The sequence below is a fragment of the Netta rufina genome, assembly GCF_964035555.1.
Source record: "Netta rufina genome assembly, chromosome: 7".
Lineage (NCBI taxonomy): Eukaryota > Metazoa > Chordata > Aves > Anseriformes > Anatidae > Netta > Netta rufina.
Genome location: NC_140130.1, coordinates 22,624,247 through 22,642,900, shown reverse-complemented (window position 1 = coordinate 22,642,900; position 18,654 = coordinate 22,624,247). Strand labels below are relative to the sequence as shown.

The 18,654-nt window shown below is 33.4% G+C and overlaps 1 protein-coding gene across 1 annotated transcript in view; it reads left to right on the top strand.

Moving 5' to 3' along the window:
* Positions 1 to 18,654, top strand: part of LOC311211169 (adhesion G protein-coupled receptor A3-like) — a gene marked incomplete at both ends in the record, with an annotated part of 272,815 nt that overhangs the window by 125,020 nt on the left and 129,141 nt on the right. Inside the window, 3 exons of the mRNA XM_084289723.1 lie at positions 1,802 to 2,015; positions 13,732 to 13,896; positions 17,287 to 17,485. Coding sequence (XP_084145849.1) covers positions 1,802 to 2,015; positions 13,732 to 13,896; positions 17,287 to 17,485 — 578 coding nt within the window. The remainder of the gene's footprint in view (positions 1 to 1,801; positions 2,016 to 13,731; positions 13,897 to 17,286; positions 17,486 to 18,654) is intronic.

Sequence of the window (18,654 nt, the reverse complement as noted above, 5' to 3'; positions counted from 1 at the left end):
CAATCTGGTTAGGCATGGGTAAGGTCCTCTGTGCATATGTTATGGGAAATAGAGGATTTTGAAGAAAAAGTTTAAGATAAGATAAGATTGTAGGCAGTGAAATGGAAAAAAAAAAAAAAAAGTTCAAGTACTTGTCAGGAAAATAGGTGGTTGAGATAGTCACTATTGGTGCAAATGTGGAAGAATGACCTTTCAACTGACAGCTCTGTTGGCTGGATAGATAATAATTATGACCAGTCTTTAAATTGAAGCAGAAGGAAAATAAGGGAGAAGACACAGCTTTATAAGTTCTTTTTTCTCACCAAGTTAGAAGGATTTCTAAGGTGCAGGGCAGTAGGTATTGTGTCTAAGATGAGATTGCAGTAATAAAGTTTAAAAGTGACCCAGGCTCAGTCAATTATTTTGGCATTGTATGCTGAAGTGAAAAGGTTGTATTTTAGGAATTATCATGCAGGATCACCATGGTAGTGTCTTCCTCAATCACATATGTGAGTCCTTAGTATTTTTATTGCCATTAGAATTTTTATGTGATGATAACAGTGTCAAAGGTAGTAATTTTCTTCTCCTACTTAAGGAGACTGTATCAGAAGAAAGAAAATAAGGTATTCCTTTATTCCTTATTATCCCATAAAAGACGACCTTCTATTCTTCTTTTAGATGCAGATCATCTGTTTCAATACCTTCCCTAGAATGCTTATTTTCAATCTTCTGCTATCGATTTAAAGAAATCACATTAATCTCACAATGTATAGAAAATATTTTACAGGAATTGCATTTAGGTTGTTTCAGGGTCTAGAAATAATAAAAAAGGAAGGAAAGAAATACCATGTAGAGATTCAGTCTTAAGGGATGCAAAATTCAATTACTGCCAAATCTGTGAAATTAATAGACTTTCAGCAGTCCCAAAAAGGCATATGCCTTCCAAAAGTACAATGCTATTTATTTTTTAATTGTCCTTACAAATTTGGGTATGTGCTGATAGCAGCTGTTTTTTTTGTAAGACTCTGCTTAGAACAAGAATATTCAATATTCTTCTTATTAGGGTATTTCTTGGGGAAAGACAAGAGAGAGAAAATTCATGAAGATAATGATATGTGCTGTGCTAGAAAAAGTAGGAAGACATTCTTAGATAAATATTTAATCTTGAGTAAACATCTAGAGAGTGAAGATGACTTGTAGAAGATGCAAAAGGAAGCAGGGACAGTTAAATAAGAAATCATAATGGCAGTTGAACTTGAGGGGAAAGTTTAACTTTCATTATTAGTCATATCAGTATCTAAATCCCAGGCATGAGAGATAGTTTAGGATCTCTACAGTGATTAATTTTTTTCAGTGGGAATTTCAGCCTCTGACACTGATATGATCTTGTAAATGTTAATCGTATTTATACTAATATGTTGTGGTTTTTTTGTTTGTTTGTTTGTTTTTTCCCTTTAATTGGAAGAATGATTTTTGTCTGTATTAAAGCATCCTGCTTTTGATCAGAAAGCAGCATCAGGCGCTCTCAAGAGATCCTTTTTAACCCCAGCCATGCTGTGAACTATTCTGTGAAATCCATCTTCTGTAGATATTCTAGTAATCTGATCTCACACTAATGAAAGAAATATGATCTCTATAACATCATCAGACTCAAGTGGGTAGTTTGTGGGTATATATTTTATATTAGTGCTTTCCTATTAAGATCTATGAAGCTAGAATTGTATACTTTACAATATTCATATTGTACATCTTACAATATTCATTGGAGAGGAAATCATTGTGAGAATTTTTTTCTATTTATTTTTGTTTGCTTTCCTTGCAGCTGGGCCTCTGGAACTTCCTCTTTTTGAGCTGATCCCATCACAAAGACAAGTTGTTTTTCATGGAGATCGCTTGCCATTTCAGTGTACTGCAACTTACGTTGACAATACTACCCAAGTACATTGGTACCATGCTGGTCGTCTTATTGAAACAGATGAAGAGAGTGGCATATTTGTGGAAGACAGCATCATTCATGACTGCTGCTTAATTACACGGTAAAGTATACACATCCCTTGTACTATTCAGACTTGTAGACAAGGTGAACAGATGCTGATGTGAAAAATGCAGAACAGGCTTCCGTAAAAAGAAGTAACAATTAATATAAATGATATTTGGTAATGAAAGTATTGTTCTAGTTTTGCATCAGTTTTCCCTTTAAAATCTGATTTAATACATTATTATAAATTCATTTATTTATCTTTATTTTTGGTTTTCATGATAGTCTAGGTTTGTATCTAAAAGCTGCTAAACTGTTGCACACATCCTTTTGTCCTCTGCCAATTTTCATCACTGATCAAAAAAAGTCTTATTCTGTGTAGAAGATGGAGTGAAAATAGCTATGCTAATTAGCTCTGGTTCATCATTAACTTCTTTTCACTCAATCACTTTCTATTAATATAATTGACCTGAAATGCTTCTTGAACCATCAAATGAAAATTATGAAGGGAGTCAAATTAATTCATCTCCACTGGGGTCTTTCAGTATTATTGATTTTAACTTAATCTGCTCACTGGTTATTTTGACCCCTTTTGGAGTCCTGTAGATCTAGAGGTGTGGATCTGGCCTAACAGCTGCTGGCTTTTTTATAATACCAATGTGTAGGGCTGTGGTGGATAATGAAAAAGACTAATTAGTATGGTAATGTCAAGTGCATAAGCTATTACATAACTGCCAGGTCACTTAAATTAAAGCATGTTCTTCTCATTTCCACAATATCAAAATTAAAAATCATGCTGTTAATCACCTGTTGTTTTTCTACTGAATTATATGTTGTAGTAGGTAAGCAGTTCATAGCATAGTAATATACTGAAATAAATTCTCAAATTAAAATTATTTTTTTAATTGCTGTCCTCTTTAAAATGCTATAGTACAGAAGTATGTAGAAGTATAGAAGCTTGCCTGAATTTTCCTTTATACTGCTATATTTTTGTCAGACCTTGAAATAAAAAACCTTGTCCACCATAAGATTTTAATAAGAATTAAAGATCTGCTACCTACCTCATTTAGTGTGCTATTAAACAAGCAAAGTCGATGCTTACATTGTAGTACGCAACAGGACCAGGCATTCAGAAACAGTGTTCTCTAAATACCTTGCAGCATTTGCTATTATATAATGGAAAAAAAATTACTTTACCTGTCCAAACTGTGATACGCACTGACAAAATAAGAAAAAAAACCCTTCAGATTAAACTCAGAATCTCTAAACAATTACTTAAAAGCTTAAACCATTTTCACTGCCCTTTTATTTGAGCTGTATGTTTTACTTCACAATACAGGAGGGGCATCAATGCTTCATTTATTGTACAACATGGTTCTTGTCCAGAAAAAACTGACAGTACTTAAGCAAACATGGCTCTGCCTTTATCGAGGGGCTGATCAGAATTAACTCAATGAAGGCATGGGGGCCCTGTGCTTTTGAAAGTAGCAAAAAACATAATATTTTGAACTCAATGATTTTATTTATATACATTATAGATATGCATTGTATCTTCATATTGAAAATGAGAAAACATTGGTCAAGTTATGATTGTAAAAACTCCTGAGTATTTCTTAATTTTAATCTCATCTTCAAGACCATGCTACAACTCTGTTAATATCACATTTTTACACTTTAAAATAATAGTTTGCTTATCACATGTTAGAATAGTATACATTAATATGCTTGTTACATGCTATTATACACTGTTTAGTGGAACACTGTGAAACATCAGAAAGACTATGCCCTCCCGAGGTTATCATATGCTGTACATAAGATTTGGATTTAAAAAAAAGGTTATTTAAAATCAGTTCGTACAGTGTCATATTTTCCCTTCCTATACCTACTCTTTACAGCAATTGTCTGCTCTCTGGCTTTATGTGATTGCACTAAAAGATAGGTTTTGGTTTGTGCTGGTAAGCAATTTAAAGATTTCTGAAGCTAGTTTCAAACAAAGAGGTGTAGTGCAGTTCCAAAAGCTGCTTATTCAAACATTTTTAAGTGGTTATTTTATTGGGTAGTTCCAGATATTTCTGGACATGTATTTACAACACAAACGTCATACTAAACCCTTCTGTTTTATAAACTCTCACAGGAGAAGGATGAAATAACCGTGTGTATTATTTTTCTCCTATGATAAAGGAGAATAAACTAAAATAAATGTTTTTGTTACAATAATTAAGCTAAAGTTTTGAACTGTATTCTGGCCTGTGACATTTTTCTTGGCAAAGAATATTCACTTGCAGGAGATCTTGAGTAGGTGTTTTCAATTCTGCTGTTAGCTCACATTTACCATTTCTTGCCAATGATAATAATATTTGATTCTGTTCATGTTGAACTTCTGTCATTATTCCTGTGTATAAATGTCATAGACATACATGAAAATGTGAAAGTGATATGGAACTAATTTCCTATCATCTGAGAATGGGTCAAGCTGAAATTGTGACTTTTGTTTATATGAAGATGGCTTAATTTCTTAAGTCTGTAATATTAGATTAAGAACTTGATGAAATGAAGAACTAAGAAATTAAGAACTAAGAAATTAAGAACTAAGCTGAAATGAAACAGTCCATATCCCTGAAACCACATAGATAGAGGGATTATGTAAGGTTCCAAGCAGCACAGCATCTTTCCCTACTTGCCACTGTTCCCTTTCTGCATCTGGAGCAGCTGGCAGGACAGTTATTAATATATTAAACTAAAGAAAAATATATTATATTTTAATTTTATGAACCAAGCAACTCCATAGTAGTGTGAGATTTTAATTTTCAGGAGTTGCTTATTTACCCCATACACCATAATGACTATTTTAGTGTCTTTTTAGTTCTATTCTATAAATACTTGTGCTGAGTGTTTAATAGCAGTTATGTCTGACAGCTGTAATGGCTGCTCTGGGAACATTACAGTTCACACTGGCTGTTTCTAAAAACATTAAACTGTACAGAAAGTTAAGAACCCATAGAAAATTATGTTACAACTGGAGAAACTAACATGCTCTTAACTAAACCTAGGACAGCAGGTATTAGTGTAAAATAAGTTCTTCACAAGTCATTTTTCATAGTGGTATGTAGATTTGGAAATTGAGACTTAGGTCTCAGCTGTGACACTCACCCTCCCTCCCCCCCCCCAAAAAAAAAAAAACACAACACATCCACCAACAACAAACACACACACACACACACACACACACATATATATATATTAATCAATAACTCTGTGCAAACTATTTCAGTCTTCTAAATATGGTTGCCAACTGCAGTCTTTTTAAAAATGATAATAATTAATAATAATGATGATGAAAAAGAACTAAGCTTGAATGTATTTACTTATTTATTAAAGCATATAGTACTTCCTTACATTTTGACAGCAGTCAGCTGCCACTATGGGATGTTAAAAAGTATATAATGAAAGAAATAGAAATGTTTGGGAGGCAACAGTATGGAACTACAACCAATTACTTTAGGTGTAATATTGATAAGGACATCAATAATGTAATATTGATAAGGACATCGAAGTAGCTTTCTGAAATGTGTATACACATTTTATGAATAAATATTTATATGTGTATACACATTTCAGAAAGCTACTTTGAGAAGTATATGGTTATTTGAAAATAGCCAAAACCTTCCCCTGCAAAAGAAATGTCTGATAGCAAAGAAGAGCACCAGATTACGATCCACTTGTAATAATGAAGAATCAGGGAGACAAATTAAAAGCAATACAATATTGTGGTTCAAAAACTATGGTAATATTTTTTGTAATCTAAATGTTCTTCTAAATCAGAGTAAGGATTTGGAATTTGACTGAAACAGTTTCACTAAAAGAATAAGGGTAATTCAAGATGTGGTTAGTGAAAGAAATTGAATATGAACATGTCGGTGCCAAAGTATACAGGTAGTATCATGACAAGTTGGTGATGCACACAAGCAAACTGTATAAGAAAGAAGAAAACAGAGAAATTCAGGGAGAAAGGAAGAAATTCTTTGTCTATTTTTTGTGGAAAGAATCCAAATGACCCCTGGACTCTCTTAACAGTTTATGGCAAGAATACATCTGGAAGAGCTGCAAAGCAAGCAGAAGTGGCTCAGACAAATATTAGGTTAACGAGCAGTCTGAAAATGGTATGTCAGTGATGAACACATTGGTTGCACAACTGAAAGTTCAGACATATTCCAAATCATGGCAAAATATTGCAGGTTCACTCCATGTGAGATTAAAAAAATAAGTGAGAGAACAGATCCAAGGAATCTGATTGTGGTCTGTGTTCTGTGTTCTGCTGTCATAGGCATTTGGAGATTGATGAGCAGCTGCAGGTCATACTGAGAGGCTAGGGGAGTGCAGCAGAAATTGTTTAGTACTGATATTTTGTTAGTGCACCTAATTGACTCTATTTGACCCTTAGCTGTCAAGCAGTTAGGAAAGAAATGAAGCAAAATAACCATTTAAATTGTAAATCAATGTTTCTATGTTGTTTTGTGATTACTTCAAATGCTGCAGTCAACAGTCTGTGGCTTACTTCAGGCACTGCTGGAAGTAAAGGACCAGTGACAGATGTACCTTTACCAGAAAAGTTCTTGTGCTTCAGACAGGAAGATAATATTGAAAATTATTATGAAAAGCATATGCTAAGGATTTGATTATCAGGGATTAAGAGAATCTTCATGCTAATTAATTAAGCTTAGGCTTTTTCTTTCCCATGCTTTTAATTATCTGAATAAAACCGAATGAAAGCTTTACTACAAGTCAGTTTGGGGAATAATATAAAATATAACCTGTGGAAAAATTGGCCAATAACATGAAAAGCAAAACCAGCAACTCTCTGTGATTAAAGGAATGGACATCTGAGTATTATGCTGTGCCATAAAAAACATAGGCTTCTTTTGGGGAACTGTTTAGCAAAATATGGTTGAAAAACAGAATATTTTAACAGAAAAAAATATGAGTTAGAATTTCTGCCAGATACAATGAAATAAATAGAAAAGCAGTAAGTCAAAACTATAAAGTAAATAAATAACTAAAAACATCATAGAGTCTGTCTAGAATGCTTTAAATTTTTTTTTTTTTTTTGAGACCATGCTAAGTTGCCTTGCACACTCTGTACAATAAATGCAGTGTTGATTTTGTCCTCTTATTTCCATTCCTGCCTATTTCCTAAAATTATGGGCCCCTCCATCCGTATCACTGAAATGAACTTTTAAGGTCAGCTTAAAATGCAACTGTGTAACTGAGGAGATACTGCAGTACAGCAGTGCTTTGGACTGAACATTCCAGGACAGTATTTTTTGAAATTATTTTTCATGTGAGCTCTGACATAAGGTGTAATTATACACTTTATCTCAGTCCAGGCAGTAGTTTGTAAGCCTCTGAACCAGCTGTGATTATCAGAGCAATCCACCATACAAATAAAATAATCTAATTTTTAATTGTTTATGATATTTTGATTGGCTGACTCTTGGCCATCACAAAATAACATTTATGCTTCTGGAGTAAGAATAGAGATAGTTCCTGAAGTTCTTCTATAGGAATCTGCTCTGTCTTGCCTCTTTTATTTGTTCTTCCCAAATTTCTTACAGCTCAGCCAATAAAATAATCAGTATTATAGCCCCACTACTCAAGGGTTTAATCCATTAAGTAAGTATTCATTAAAAAAAAAAATCTGTATTTGTAACATCACCATTAACAGGTAATTGACAATGGAGGGTGGGAAGTTCTGGCAAAGTCGTGGTATTTTTTTTATTATTTTTTATTTTTTGGGGGGCGGGAGGAGGAAATGGGGAGGGAGGAAAGGAAGGGGCACCTGCTCCCAGTGGCATGTAATCAAATAATCAAGACTTGTCATAAGTAGGTTAACACTTACAAATCATCTGCCAAATATTTTCCCTAAAAGGCTTTTTATGCAATTTTGACTATTGGACTGATTGTCATAGTGTTATTTTTGTCTAAGAACCTCTGCTACTGTACAGATCATAAGAGTTATGCTAATGAAATAAAGCTTTCTCTGGATATAATATTGCAGACTACTTAAGGGCAAATGAAAGGCATACAGCAGGTGTAGCTGTATTTCCTGAGAAGGCTGCAGTTGTATGCATCCTGTAGTCAAGCAGTTTGCTGTTAGAATAAAATTAATAGCAATAAACATAAATTTTAGCATCCCAAACCTTTCACTGAGTGACGAGGCAGTTCAGTGATAGACATGTGATTCATGAAGTATTTAAATAAGCCCTGGTTCAGGAATACACTCTTCATGTAGCTGTATAGCACTGTGCCATAACAGACCTGCCAGTTGCCTGAAGGTTTCTTCAGCAAGAGAAAGCTTTGGGTGCTCTACAGCTTTTGATAACTTTTTTTTCCTTCTCTACTTTAAGTTCTCTGCTAGCTGGACTGGCATATATTGACTCTAGAGTTGTGGGAGTATGAAGATAAATGCACCTTCATGCACACTGAGCAATGCAGCAGACAGGTTGTCTCTACCTGGCAAGATAGAAAAGAATCATAAAACATACCAAGTCAATTGTATCTGTTAGAGCGATTTAGAACATAGCAGACTGTTTCTGAAAATGGTATGGTATAGTTACTGTAGTATTAGCATTATTTGTTTTCAGAATTTTAAGAGACAAATTGATGGCACATAAATGGGGGTCACAGGTTCATTGACATCCACTTACAGAAAATGCATCTTACCACTGGGCAAATGTTTATATAAAAAATCGATAATATTTTGAACATTTACATTTCAGTCGATGTAATTTGAGCAACACAAAGGAAAATACAGTAATTTGGTTTACTAACTAACACAAAGGTCTTTTCTTCCATTTTGAAAGTAGATATTTCTTTGTTTTTCCTGTCAATATTTTGTCAAGAAAATCAGCTCTTTTCCATTGGCACTTCTGAAGTGAAATCCAAGTAAAATACTAACATGAACATTTAAATTATGTTTAAAGTAAGTTATAGCATGCTAAGCTTATTGCATAGCTTCTGATGGCATTAAATGATAAGTTTTGCTTTGGTTTTGTATTAAATCAGAAGAAACAGAAAATTGTGTATTTCCTGTGTGTATGACAAATTGATTTGTTAAAGAGTACCAGTTTTAATCTTTAATCTATCTTTTTTACTGCTGTTGGCCAGATAGAAAGTTTTGTTAAAGGCCGTCAGCTTTCTGAAGCTGTTTTTTCAGGGGTAAATAAGTAATTTTGTCAGAGAGATCAAACTAGCAATTGAGGTTCAGTTAAAGTGCCTAGATTTACACATTCTCCCTTAATTTTCTGTGTTTTAACCTTATATCCCTTGTGAAAGGCTGTATTCCAAGCAGCAGTGTACTCTGGAGACTCATTTTTAAAGTTTTGTGTTAGTATTAATAATTAAAGGTGGTATGTGTTGGATGCAGGTTATGCAGGCCTTCTGCCAGAACTATAGAAAAGCATTCTCTTACCTATCTGAAGAAGAGTGTTAACTGTGTTTTTGTATTTAATTTTTATTTTTTTCTCAAGAAGAGTGGTTGGTTAAGACTCATCCAGTCTTAAAGGAAATCAAGCCAGACTTTAAAACCTTTACCATGGAAAGCCAATCAAAATGTGGTGTTGAAGTCTCATCTTTATTTGTTACTGTTTCCTAGCATGCAAATGAGTGCTGGGACCTACAGTAAATGTCACTAAGGTATTACTTTAGGACATGGTTGAGTAATTTTGCATAATGAGACCTACTTCTGATTGTCTAATTAGTTATGCATAGCTGTAGCAATGCAAAACTATGCCTCAAATAGAAATCTTTTGTCTTAGGTTACTTTATTACGTGTGTATTGCTTCTGTCTGTATTAAGGTTCCTCTCTTTGTCCAATGCCACAGGCTTCTATTGAATATTATAACTTTTTCATGCAGTTGTATCAGCTCTACGTATTAATTAATTTGTCAATATGTCAGTTATTACAATTGACAAAGGAACCCTAATATGCATGAAATTTCACAGTGCAAAGAAGAAATATGTATCTTCTCTTTCTTATTTTCAGTGTTCTTTGGTTTACTGAGAAGGCCACTATGATTTCCAAAGAAAACATAAGAAAGGCTTGCTAGCCATCCTTTTGTTCCCATCAGGCAGCAGTCTTCATGTTCAGTTTGCCTTGACTCCACCTCATGAATGTCTGACTTTGTTTGCCGGTTGCTACGTCATAAATTTCCACAAAAGTAGCAGCTATCACTCCTCTGAGAAGTACTCATGATTGCTAGCGTGGAGTACTCATGATTGCTAGCGTGGAGTGAGCAGAAACTCTTTCTGATGCATAATCCATCTGTAGGAAAGCTGCATAGTAAATGCAAAATCATTTCGTTTGTGGCCTGACAGTTATTAGTTTTTGTGAGATAGGATAATCAAGTAAACTACAGTCAATGGTGCTCTTCTTTCCTAATGCTAATATGCTCTTATCAAGCTCCTAAAACACAGAGTTTTAGGAGAGTCCTCCAATGTTCTCAAGTAACAGGAGGGTTCCTGCCTTTTGTCAAGACTTGTTGACCAAGAAAGATCAAGAATGCCTTTCTACTGGCAGTACGAAAAACACTGGAAATTCTGGGGATGCTAATGTAATAGTGTCAAAACTTAAAATATGTATCCAACCTAACAAGGATTTAATGAAGAGGTTTAAAATTCTATGCAGGCCCACCTTTTGGTCTGCCAGGACTGTGGAATTGCCAAAATTATAGGCAAAGAAAGTGTTAAATAGATTAAGTTGACCTCTTTTTAAGAATTAAAACACTTTTTTTTTTTTTTTTTATGTAGTCCCTTAAATTCTCCAGGGTAATAATCATTTGTTTCAATAACAATATTATAAAACAATTTGTTTCAATAACAGTTTCAATATTAGTCTTACTATCCAAATTGTTCTAGAGGAATATAAGTGCTTCATTTATAGTGGCCAGGTGGCTATTCAGGAAGTGATTCCATGTTTTGGTCATTACACAGCTTCTTCTATATTGTGTAAACTTATTTTGGTTTAACAAACATTCTAGTTCTGAAGAGCCACAGAAAATTAATTGTGACTTTGAGGATTTCCTTATCATTTTAGAGAGCTTGGACCAGAGTTCAAGTATTGTGTTTCTAGAAGAAGCAAAAATGATGTATCAGTAAATATTTGTCTGTGAAACTGGGAAACATCATCTAATTAATTGACAGGAAATCTGTCTAGTGACAGATAAATTTGCATCAGAACACACTTCAACAATTTAAATGAATAGAAAATGTACTCATTTTCTTCATATTTATTTATCTTCATATTGTTTACCTGTAAAACTGATATCTTCAAGTTTTCCTTTACTTTCTGTCTCCATCATTTACCTAAAATCACCATGGTTTTATCAAATTTGCAGTACGATTACAGTTATTATAATATTATATTTTTATAATTATAATATTTGTATTTTTTTAATAATTTATATATAATATTATATTATAATGATTACAGCTATTTTATGTGGAAATCAAAAGATGAGCACGTTTCTCATACATTCTATGGACTTGGGATGTCTCTGGGACTTGCTGCCAGAGGTGAATTTTTATGCTGCTTATTGTTCCAGTGAAAAAGGTGCTTTCATAGATAATTGTTTTTGTAAGCTCTAGGAACATATTCTTTCTCAGCTGTCTATAAAGATGATGCAAGATGGTTGGAACATATGAAACAGAAAACTTAATTTGAAAATTTTTATCAACTGGTTAATTTCACTGAACTTTTACAGCCTGAATGTGGAAAGATAGAGATAAGCTAGGAAGAGGTAGCTAGGAGGTTGCTGTTATTGGTCTTCCTCATCTGGTACTTCTTAAGAGATTAGTTGCTGCTGTTGATATGAAAGAAATCAGTTACTTTGAGCAGAGTTGGATAGTGAAGTTTTTTCTATTTTCTCTGCAATAAAAAACGTTAGAATTCATTGTAACAATGAAACTGGGGGATCCAGGCTACTTGGAGCTCAAATCCATGCTAAATAGGTGTTAGATTTTTAAAGGTAGTTTAATCATAAATTGGACAGAACTACCAGAGAATTACAGAAGAAATCTGGAGCAATTTAACTTAAAAGAAAAGCTATTTACCACAGGTTGGTTGTTTTCTGGAGAGCAAGATAACGGTCCTCTAGTAAGTATTTGAGAAAATCATCCTTCATTATATGCATCTTTCAAAGGGAAAATTACGTAAACAGCTGTCTAATTACTTCCTACCTTGATTGTGGTGTACTTATTTATATATAAGAAGTAGTTTATATACAAGAATATTTGGTCCTTTCTTGTAGTAACGTTGATAAAAGTGGATATATAATATACAAAGATTTGAACTGAAAAAAATGGCATTTTAGAGAAGTTTAAATGAGAAAAAAAATAAACTATATATAATTTTTCTGTGTATATATTTCAAAATATCAGGCTCCTTATGAAAGTACCAAAGGCCACAAGAACAGTTTTTTAAGATTTTGTTTTATATACAGATTTGAAATCAACTTAATAACTTTTGAATTCCATGCTTCTGCTTTTTAAATGTATCTTCCTCTTTTGGACTGTACTCCATTTCTTCCCACAGAATTTCTAATTGTCTAAACCACAAAGAACATTCAGAAACCAGTCATTTGTGCAAAGCAAAATAAATACTTCAGATAACTACTACCTTTTCCTTCTTGCAGCTACTTTCAGAAGCTGTACTTTCTTTAAAACTACAGTAAAATTTATTTCTAAGCCAATGACAGATTTAAGATCTAATATATTACTTTCTTAAAATGTAGTAGTTAGCATTATTTTTGTCTGTGAGATCTATAGAATTACAGTAATTGGATAACATTCTTTCCCTGCTGAAGTTATTTGAAGAACTAAACTTTAACTGACTTCATTTGGGCCTGGGTTTCATCCATTAAAAGAATAAAATCTTCTAATTTATTTCAAAATATGCAGAAAATCCTAACAAAAATAGTTATAGGCAATTTTAAATGTTATTGAAATTATTTCCTCTGATTATGCATAGAATATTTAGCTTAGACAGCTAAACATTGGCACGGTGCAGTAATGTGCAATGTGCACATATTGTGCATATTTTAAGTGAAGCCACAAAGTGTCTCTATATTTAACATGTCTATCACTTTGATTATAAAGGGTTTATTCAAACTTAATTTATTGATATTAATAACTACATTTCACATTTGATGGGGGACAGTATGAAAGAAGTTCATGAGTAGCACACTGCTAAAAGAAATATCAGCATCTGCCTCATCTCATTTTGCATTCATCAGGAAAATTATATATGGCTTCCAATGTCAGCGGCTATTCTAGAAAACTTGTCACGTGATGCCACAGGACAGCAGATTCTGGTTTTGAAATTCCATAGGAGCTCCAATCACAGCTGAAGGGAAACAGTCTCTGAGGACTGGTTGTGTTATCAACTCGAAATGTATTTCTGACTAGTGCTTGGTTATGCAACAAAAGCAGTATTTTATAATAATAGGGAAAGGGAGAATGGGGACTGATGCATAACTGTTCTTTTGTGATGACTTACAATCTCTGTTATAGCCTCTCATGACCTGAGATGGCAGTCCAAACTGGTGTTAAAATTTTAATACAAAACAATCACATACTGTCTGTCTATATAATAATAATATAAAGCAAAACCCATTTTTATGTTTTCACAGAAAACTTCTGAAGAGAAGTTAATGTCAGGAAACTACCAACAATCTTTATAAAACTAAGTATATTCAGTAATTAATCTTTTCTTTTTATAGTGAACTTATCCTATCTAGCATTGATATTGATGCAAGTGGAGATTGGGAGTGTCTAGTCAATAATTCCTATGGAAATAGCACTAAACAAGTAGAAATTGTGGTACTGGAAACGGCTGCACCTTACTGCCCTGCAGAAAGAGTTATTAACAACAAGGGAGATTTCAGGTATGAATTCCTGGTTTGGGAGTGATTTTCACATATGGACAATATCCATGTTTGCTGATACTACAGTGTCGAGTATGAATGTGTCACTTATTTTACTTGTCATTGTCAGGTAATAGAGTAAGAAGAAGGAGTACTGTGTGATTATTATGGGAAATAGCAGCTAGTGTTTCAAGAAAAGCAATGGTTTGTCTGAGGATCCTTCAAATTCCTCAGTGTGAGATTATGGAAAATTTAAAAATTGGCACTTCATAGCTAAATGCAAGAAGGTTAATAATTGTTCTTGGTCTTTTTGAAATTATGTAATATAATGACACTACAATAAAGCATTAGACGATTAAATCTTCAGTACTTTCCTAATCTATTCCAGTTCTGACTAGTTTTATTCAGCTGAGATTAAAAGTAACAAATACAAAACTGTTACTAAAATACTTTGCTGAAAAGAATCAAACTAGTGAGTAAAAGTATTTAGTAAAAGATCGTTTGAGGTATTATATAACATGATTAGAAAACACATCCATCTTTCTGTCTGAATCTTATAGTCTCTGCACAATATTGTTGATACGTAATTTTTGTTTCATCTTTACTTTTATTGCTATATGTCATTTTTTTGTTTGTTTGTTTTTAATTTTAAAACCCCTAAACTGAAAAAAAAAATAATAATCAAGGATTCTTTAAATTTGGCATTGTTTTAGATTGGCTCTAAAAACACTTCAATGATATGCATAAAGCTCTTAAAAATAAAATATCATTACCTGCTTGACAATAACACTGATGTATGATGGCATTCCCATTGAGAAATCAGGAAGGTAATTTGTTACCAGGCGAATTAGAATAAGAATTCAGCTTGAATAGTTAATTAAAAGGAAAGTAGCTGAGAGAGGAAGCTTTTCTTAAACACCAGAACTTTCTGTACATACTTTTGACTTTAAAACTTCTAATTGGGTCTTTTTAAAGATATATACACCTTCATAGGATATATATCCTATGAAAGGTGTATATATCCTATATATATCCTTCATAGGATATATATCCTATGAAATAACAAATAATGTCATAAAAAAATCTTTTTGATAACACCTTAATGCACATGTGTGTTTTGTTTTGTTTTCCATAAAATTACATCTTTTTATTAATAAATATATATATATAAATTCTACAGACCGTGCTAACACCAGGGGCATTTTTGTCATTTTATATAAACCAAAAGAACGGGAGTGTGCTTTTCTCTCCCTATTGATCACCTTTCCAGAAGTCTATATAAATTTATTTTTAAAATGTATATTAAAAGGATGCTGAGTCCATAGATTCCTTTAGCATTTCAAGGGAATGAATTTAGAATTATAGGGAATTTATCAGGGTCAAACTTAGCATTAACACTTGAAACTATTTCAAAGGTTTACCCTCAGAGATACAGATATCTCACCAGTAATTTTTCTTAGAAAGGTCTTTGAAGTTTTGATAATGCAGCAAGTAGAAAGGGTTCCAACACAAAAGCAAAGCTAGAAAGAACAGTTCTTTTATTGGGAAAAAAAAAAAAAAAAAGGAAAAAGAGAAAGGCATCGGCTGTTAGGTTCCTTTAGTTCATCAGCCTAGGTGGTATTTATAATTGTATAACTGCAGTAAGAATTAGGCACTCTGAGTCACAATGACCTGGCCTTATGTACCAAGAGTTTTTCTCTATGATGGCCATCTTTTGCTCATATTTTGTTTTTCAGCTCACTAGAAGAACATTCTGAAATGCAAACAGTAATGTTGCATTGCCCTATTATTCCTAGTCAAAAAGGCCAGATTCTGCAATCTGTGCTACGACTTGATGTGCCTTACTTTTAGAATAGCCTCTTTTAGTTTTACTTTTGAGGTATGGTGTTACTCAGTGTGGCCCAATTGAATTAATACTATTTTTTTTACTGAAATAATATTTCATCTCAATTGAGTCAGAGTCAAAAGGAGAATATAATAATATTGTACATATTTCATTTTTTGTGACAATCCTTTCATGTTTCATTTTGCATCAACTTTTCACATCACATGAATTATTCTAGTGACAGTTAGCTATGACATAAAAATACTTTTCTTCTTACCTTTCCTTTTTTGAAACTAGGAAAACATGTAAACTTAGCCCCAAACCTGTCTGTATATTATGTAACAATGTCCAAATGGATTTGCCTCTTATAACTAACAGGGATTTATATGTATGTTTGAGCAAACCTTGACTGTCAAGGTGTGTGCCAGTGTGAGGCTGAATTTTATTTTATTTTTTCTGATTGGTTGCTTTCAGTCATTACATCAGTGCAATTAAAAACAAAACCACATCCTTTCCAGACATGCTGACTGGAAGATGATATTCTTCTGTTTTTGTTTGATTTCTTTTAATTACCTAATCCTGCTATGTCCATACTAGCCTGAAAATGGCAATGGATAATGGATTTTCTTTTTCTTTAGACAAACGATCCCAGATGTGCAGTTCAAGAGAATGCAGCAGATATAAAAATAGTAGTATTGCACAGTAGACACAAGAAATAAATAGAACAATTCTGGCTCCTCTTGAATTATTGTTTCTTTTCAAAGACTGTCTGTTTTGGCACCACAGTAGATAAATCATGTATACCTAATACTTAATTTTTGAGGGCTAACTCCTTCATAAGACATAATCTATACTCAAATTATGTTTATTGGTTTCTGATACATTCAGAATTTTTTGCTTCTCAGGGCTTTGCAGCAAAAAGGGCCTTGTGATATTGGGTCAAAATGCAAAGTAAGATTGTTGTCTACATTTTGAGCCTTTACCTTTTTCAACATTTAGCAATAGTTGTTCTATGCTTAGTGGACTTTCTGCTCTGCTTTGTGCAATCTGCAAAGGTGAATGTAAGGAAAACACATCCTTTTCTTTTTCCTTTCCTTTCCTTTCCTTTCCTTTCCTTTCCTTTCCTTTCCTTTCCTTTCCTTTCCTTTCCTTTCCTTTCCTTTTCCTTTTCCTTTTCCTTTTCCTTTTCCTTTTCCTTTTCCTTTTCCTTTTCCTTTTCCTTTTCCTTTTCCTTTTCCTTTTCCTTTTCCTTTTCCTTTTCCTTTTCCTTTTCCTTTTCCTTTTTTCCTGAACACCAAATACTTTCTTACAATTAATTCAGAATTAATGTGTGACCAGCCAGACTTCAGCCTGTATAAGTTTGACATTTTCCAAGGAAACAAAGGAATTCATTGTAGAACATAAGGAGGTGAAATTTAAAATAGCCTTTTTTTTTTTTTTTCTTTTTTCCCTTAAATATCATGCATATTATTGCTCTATTGTAAAATGCCTTTGAAAAGAAGATTTACACTGTGGGTTTTTTGTTGTTGTTGTTGTTGTTGCTGTTGTTGTTTTTTAAATTATTATTATTATTTTTATTATCATAGATGGCCCAAAACTTTGGCTGGGATAACTGCTTACCATCCCTGTCTTCAGTATTCATTTAACTCCATTGCCTTTCACAATGGTGCAGAAGAGTCTAAGGCATGGCGTAAATGTAATCGAACTGGACACTGGGATGAAGAAAACTATTCTGAATGTCCTTATTCACAAGAAGTAACTCAAGTTCTTCATGCTTTCAGTCAGGTAATGTTATGAAATGCACAGCTTCCTTTCTGTAGTACTGGTTTTACTGAATAGCTCGCAATAGCTTGCAAGGAAATGTCTGTTCAGCCACAAGCTTGTGGTAGCTGGTAGCTGGCCTTTTTTTTTTTTTTTTGAAACACGATGCTTTTTGGTAACTGATGTTGCAGTAGGAACAAGTGCACAGCACACAGCATTTATTGCTTTTATTTTGATGTCTTTTTTTTTTTTTTCTCTGTGTGCCTGGAGACTAGATGACCATTAGTAATGTTGGCAGGGTCATCAGTGTTTCATTTCAGTTCTTTATTTGTCTACCCTTCCTGCTTTTTTACTAGAAATACATTAATTTCTCTTAAGTCCTATATCAGAGTTCTGTTGACTGGAATTTTGTTTTCCCACTGCTGTTGTCCCATAATATATTTAAACGAGCTGTGGAAATGAAGGCTACTTCAGAATGCCATTTTGATATCGTCCAAGGGAAGAAAAAAAAAAAAAAAAACAAGAAAAATAAGAGCAGTAGTGTGTGATGGTTAAGAGAGGATGAGGTAAAAATGCAAATTGATGAAAATGCATGAGGATAAAAGAGCACAACAGTGAATAGCATGGAGGATGGCATAGACCTATAACTTTTACCACTTCCAATTTCCTTTGTAGTTTTTTCCTAACTAGTAGTGCTAGATACCACAGGAAGTTTGTTTTCAAGTGTATTCCTATTTAAACAGGAATAATTACTGTATTAAGAGATCCCATAGAATTATAGGATAAGAAAACAATTCTATTTGGTTTCTGCACTCCAGTAAATCCTCCTGGTCAAAGCAAGGTAAGCTATACGGTTAGGTCAGGTTTCTCAGGGCTTTAACTGCTTATATTTTCAAAACCTCTGACGATGGAGGCTGCACAACCTCCAGGGGAAACCTATTCTAATGCCTGACTATATCCTTACTGTAGAAAACATTTTCCTCATATCCAGTCTGAACTTATCTTCTTTTGGCGTAGTAAAAACTATGCACCACTATGCACCACTGAACCCTCACTGATACCACTGTTGTTGTCATTAATGATCTAATTATATAGGCAAGGCAAGATTGTAGGCTGGTATAATACTTTGAGGCCAGTTTGTTCCAGTCCAGAGAAAGCAGACATGCAAAAATTTTCAATATTTGTTGACATGT